The sequence below is a fragment of the Frankliniella occidentalis genome, unplaced genomic scaffold (assembly GCF_000697945.3).
Source record: "Frankliniella occidentalis isolate FOCC.00 unplaced genomic scaffold, Focc_3.1 Scaffold252, whole genome shotgun sequence".
In the NCBI taxonomy this organism is placed as follows: Eukaryota; Metazoa; Arthropoda; class Insecta; order Thysanoptera; family Thripidae; genus Frankliniella; species Frankliniella occidentalis.
Genome location: NW_026267378.1, coordinates 163,295 through 167,185, shown reverse-complemented (window position 1 = coordinate 167,185; position 3,891 = coordinate 163,295). Strand labels below are relative to the sequence as shown.

The 3,891-nt window shown below is 55.2% G+C and overlaps 2 protein-coding genes across 5 annotated transcripts in view; both read right to left on the bottom strand.

The window, feature by feature from the left end:
* Nucleotides 1–3,891, bottom strand: part of LOC127750751 (protein shisa-7-like) — a 47,821-nt gene that overhangs the window by 3,402 nt on the left and 40,528 nt on the right. The gene's annotated exons all lie outside the window — the stretch shown is intronic.
* Nucleotides 151–3,891, bottom strand: part of LOC113207420 (protein cycle) — a gene marked incomplete at its 5' end in the record, with an annotated part of 25,680 nt that continues 21,939 nt past the window's right edge. The window contains 11 exon segments of one of the 3 annotated variants that reach the window (XM_052273173.1): nt 151–786; nt 1,017–1,245; nt 1,331–1,438; nt 1,518–1,702; nt 1,789–1,880; nt 1,966–2,084; nt 2,178–2,316; nt 2,412–2,682; nt 2,970–3,134; nt 3,217–3,334; nt 3,507–3,599. In XM_052273173.1, the coding sequence (XP_052129133.1) occupies nt 578–786; nt 1,017–1,245; nt 1,331–1,438; nt 1,518–1,702; nt 1,789–1,880; nt 1,966–2,084; nt 2,178–2,316; nt 2,412–2,682; nt 2,970–3,134; nt 3,217–3,334; nt 3,507–3,599 (1,728 nt within the window). 3 annotated transcript variants of the gene reach the window in all.

Genomic DNA, 3,891 nt, shown 5'->3' with positions numbered 1-3,891 from the left:
TATACAGTAGTACTGTATGTATAGTATATATACTAGTATTCTGCCATTGAATTCACTTTCAGCTCATTCAGAGCCATCTTGAGTGTGTACAGAGTCTGTGTTTGCAAAATTGGAGCACAAGGAGTGCATGACACTCAATATAAGTACTCATTTGAGCAAAAAAATATTTTTATTTTAACTGAGAAAAGCAATTAAAACAAAAGTAGGTGAAGTGGACTTGATAGTACTTGGACAGCACTTGCCTCCATGTTTCCAAAAACAGGAAGCAAATATATCAATTCACTTTTCAGTCATTCAATATACATGTATTTTATTTATTTTTAAAAGGAAATTTTTATCTGCATTAAGAGATAATGCATCTCCGTCGCATTGTGTACACAGTACACTGCCTTGCACTTTCGCACACTGGTATATATTGACAGTTGGGGAATCATTGTATTCTAGCCTGTTCGCACCACCGATGAGCTTTGCCATAACACTGCCAAGACCGTTGGAACTGAGGGAAAGAGGGAAAGACACCACCACAATAGTCTTGTACACAGCTCAGGTGAAGTGGTGACAGTCACCGCTCCGCTGTTTAGGGTAGGGGCCAGGGAAGGCCAGAGAAGTCGACGGGCCCCCCTAGCCCCGCGTCAGCCTCCAGGAGGCTCATGATGACGGCCATGGCAGCCTCGTCGTTGCCATCGTTGGAGGCGCCCTCGCCCTGGCCAGGGGAGTCCGGCATGACGGGCGGCATCATCTCCATCATGTCCTCGTCGTTGGCCATTCCTAAAACACACACACAGTCTTCTACCGAGCGTCACGAACTATACTGCTAAAGAATAGGGGGGTTCCCCAATCGTGAATATATTGTGAACGTTGCACAGCATTCATCAAGGAGAATGCGCGAATGGCCAAAGAGTCAAAGCACGTAATCAACGAAAGTGTTGGTTTTACAACCCCATTAATTGATATCACATAAATATAAACATAATTTCGTCTCACTGATGCCAAGATGACATTTCTGTTCGGGATACCTTGGTCGGGGTAGGCGAGGCTGGAGAGCGTCACGTTGTTCCGTATGGAGGCTGAGGGGTCCGCGCTGTCCGCGTTGCCGCCGCTCATGCCTATGCTCTGCTGGCTCCTCATGTCCCGCAGGCTGTCGAGGTCCTGGCCCTGACCCTGGCCGCCCGCTGCCTGGAGGCCCGACCCGTGGAGGGACGGGCTGACCTGACTCGAGGGGCTGCCGGGGAACGGCACCGACAACTGTACCGAAAGCAATGGTTCGTGGTCAGCAGTGACTGGAGTGGAGAGGGTGTTGACGCGCACCGGCCTCGGGCCCGGCATTTACCTGGAGGGCCTTGATGTCCTTCCCCTCGTGCTGGGGGCTGGCTAGAGACTCCGAGCCGGAGCCAGGCGGCCGGCCGACGTCACCGGCCAGGCTAGGCGACCGCTTCCTCTGCAACAAACGCGACGCAAATTAGACTCCTGGTCCTGACCCTAGGTAGGGGGTAGGATGGATAGGGACCGCGGCTCACCTCGACGGGACTGCACTCCGGTCGGGAGGGCGACGGCGTGCTGTTGGACGACGAGTCCCCGTTGCCCCGCACCCTCTGCGAGTCGAGCGCATCGTCCGCGATCTTCCGCCCGATCTTGTTGGCCTCCACGTGCGTCCAGGAGATGATTCGTTGTATGTCTCGCTGCAGGCCGTCCCGACCGCCAGCTGCGGGAGGCAAAAAGGACAAAAGTGCGTTTAGGTTCTGCTTCAGCGACCGACGACTGGTCGATCATGCACCGTGGCGTACTCACGTTGAGAGAACAAGTCGTAGCCAGCCTGGTAGCGCGCCTGCCCGCTGACTTTGTGCCGGGACGCCGACGCGTCCATGTGCCGCCCGTCCGTCCTGAGAGATATAGTCGCGCGGTCAGCAGGCTTTTTACTTTTGCTTCGTGATACGGACCATTAGAGTGTCATTAGGTGGTACTTACATGATCACAGAATTTTTCGCTATAATGTACTCTACGTCTTTGGTCCACGGATTCTTAAACGCCTTCCATTCGCTTTGTATACTAATGTAGGTCCCTTCCTTACTTCTAAACCAGTACACCTGGAACAAACAGGGTGGGGCGACATGAGGCGTACGGCTGGGAGGTGCCGGACGAGCTGGTGGCGACGGCGACGTCAGCTGCACGGCGCTCACCTTGGTGTTGACCACCTCGGTGCTGTTGAGGGCCGCCTTGTGCGAGTCGGCGAGGTGGTGCACGTCCTCCGGGTGGTAGTATTCGTACATGGACGTGCCCAGGAGCTCTTGCGGGAGGAAGCCGAGAGCGAGTGTCGCCCTGTGGAGCAGAGAAACGACTCATTTGTAGAGGCGGCTGAGCCGGGCAGCGGACGAGTGCCGGACCGGCGAGAAGTAGGGAGCAGGCCGACTTACCGCTGGTCGACGAAGAGGAACTTGCCGTCGATGGCGTGCCGTGAGGTGAACTGCAGCGGCCTGGTGTTGGGGATGCGGCCTCCGGGCCGCGGCCTCGGTGGCGGCGACAGCATGGGCTGCAGACGGCCCACGGCCACCAGGCAGGACAGGCACGCGCCGCCCGCGCCCGCTCCGCTCTCGCCCTCCACCAGCTCGGACTCCTCCAGGCCCATCTTCTCCGGCGCCCACGACTTGAGGTACCCCGTGCACTGGATCACGCTGTACTTGCGCTCTGCGAAGGATGCAACGCAAAGTTAGCGAACGGCACCCTATTGACCGCGGATAGGGATTTAAATTTTCCAGGTAAGTACTTTTTAAGATGAATTTTATTTTAATGTCTGAATTTTTTTCGTCAAAGTTTCATTTTTTGCAAATTATTCTAGATTTCTTTTTATTTCAGATTTTCTTCTGAAAAAATGATGGACTCTAAAATCCCTTCTCTGGAAACCCAAGTGTGTACATGAATGCAGTTTGGGTCTCCAGACTTCCACGGGGAGAGGACGGACGGCGGGGACTCACCGGCACTGTGCTGCTTCTTCCTCCGCGCCGAACACGAGGTAGTGTCGGCCTCCTCCTTGACGTTGACGGGCAGCTTGCGCTTCATGCGGCAGAAGAAGGAGCGACGCGCTCCCGGGCAGAGCCGCGACCCCACGGCCGGCATGTCCGTGCGCACGGGAAGCATGGCTGCGGGGAGAAGACGCGAGTTTAGTACCGGTCACCTGCGACAAGGGGAGGGCGGTCTCGAACGTTGTTCGGCTATCCTCACTTTTGGCATCGATGAGCCGCTCGCGAGGGCTGAGGTCAGAGGCGGACAGTTGCTCCTTTACCTTGGCGACATCCTTCGGATGCAGGATGTCGAACCAGCTCTGGCCAAGGAGGTCTCCCTGCAGCCGAAAAAGCAGCAGTTGAACAGTGTCGAGCCCAGCCCACTCACAATCAGTGGTGGACGTGGACACTTGAAACGAATTCGTGTGGGGAAATTCAACAAAATATTTTGTTCACGTCGAAACGAGTAGCAGATTTTAGCATCACAGCTCTTCTCATAGTGGCACGCACCTGGGAGAAGTTGAGCACCTGCGACACGGACTCGGACACGAACAGGATCCGGCCTCGGTCACATCCCACTACAAAGAGAAAGCCTTCAGCTGTCTGGAACAGAGCGTATACTTAGGTCATAGGGCCAGCGTGGGTCAAAGCAAATCACAGGACCGGAAAACACGACTCGCACAGCGGCCATCCCGGCCCGCGACCCCCACCCACCTGGGCCCGCCCAAACACGACGTGGCGCATGCAAGGCGTCTTCTCCGTCCTACGATTTTATCATTTTTCTCACCCACCACATTTTTATTTTCGACGACTACCAACGTGGCCGCCGGGGCGGGGGCAAAGGCGAGGAGTACTTCACAATAGATTCAAGCGTACATCGATTTTTTTCTATTTT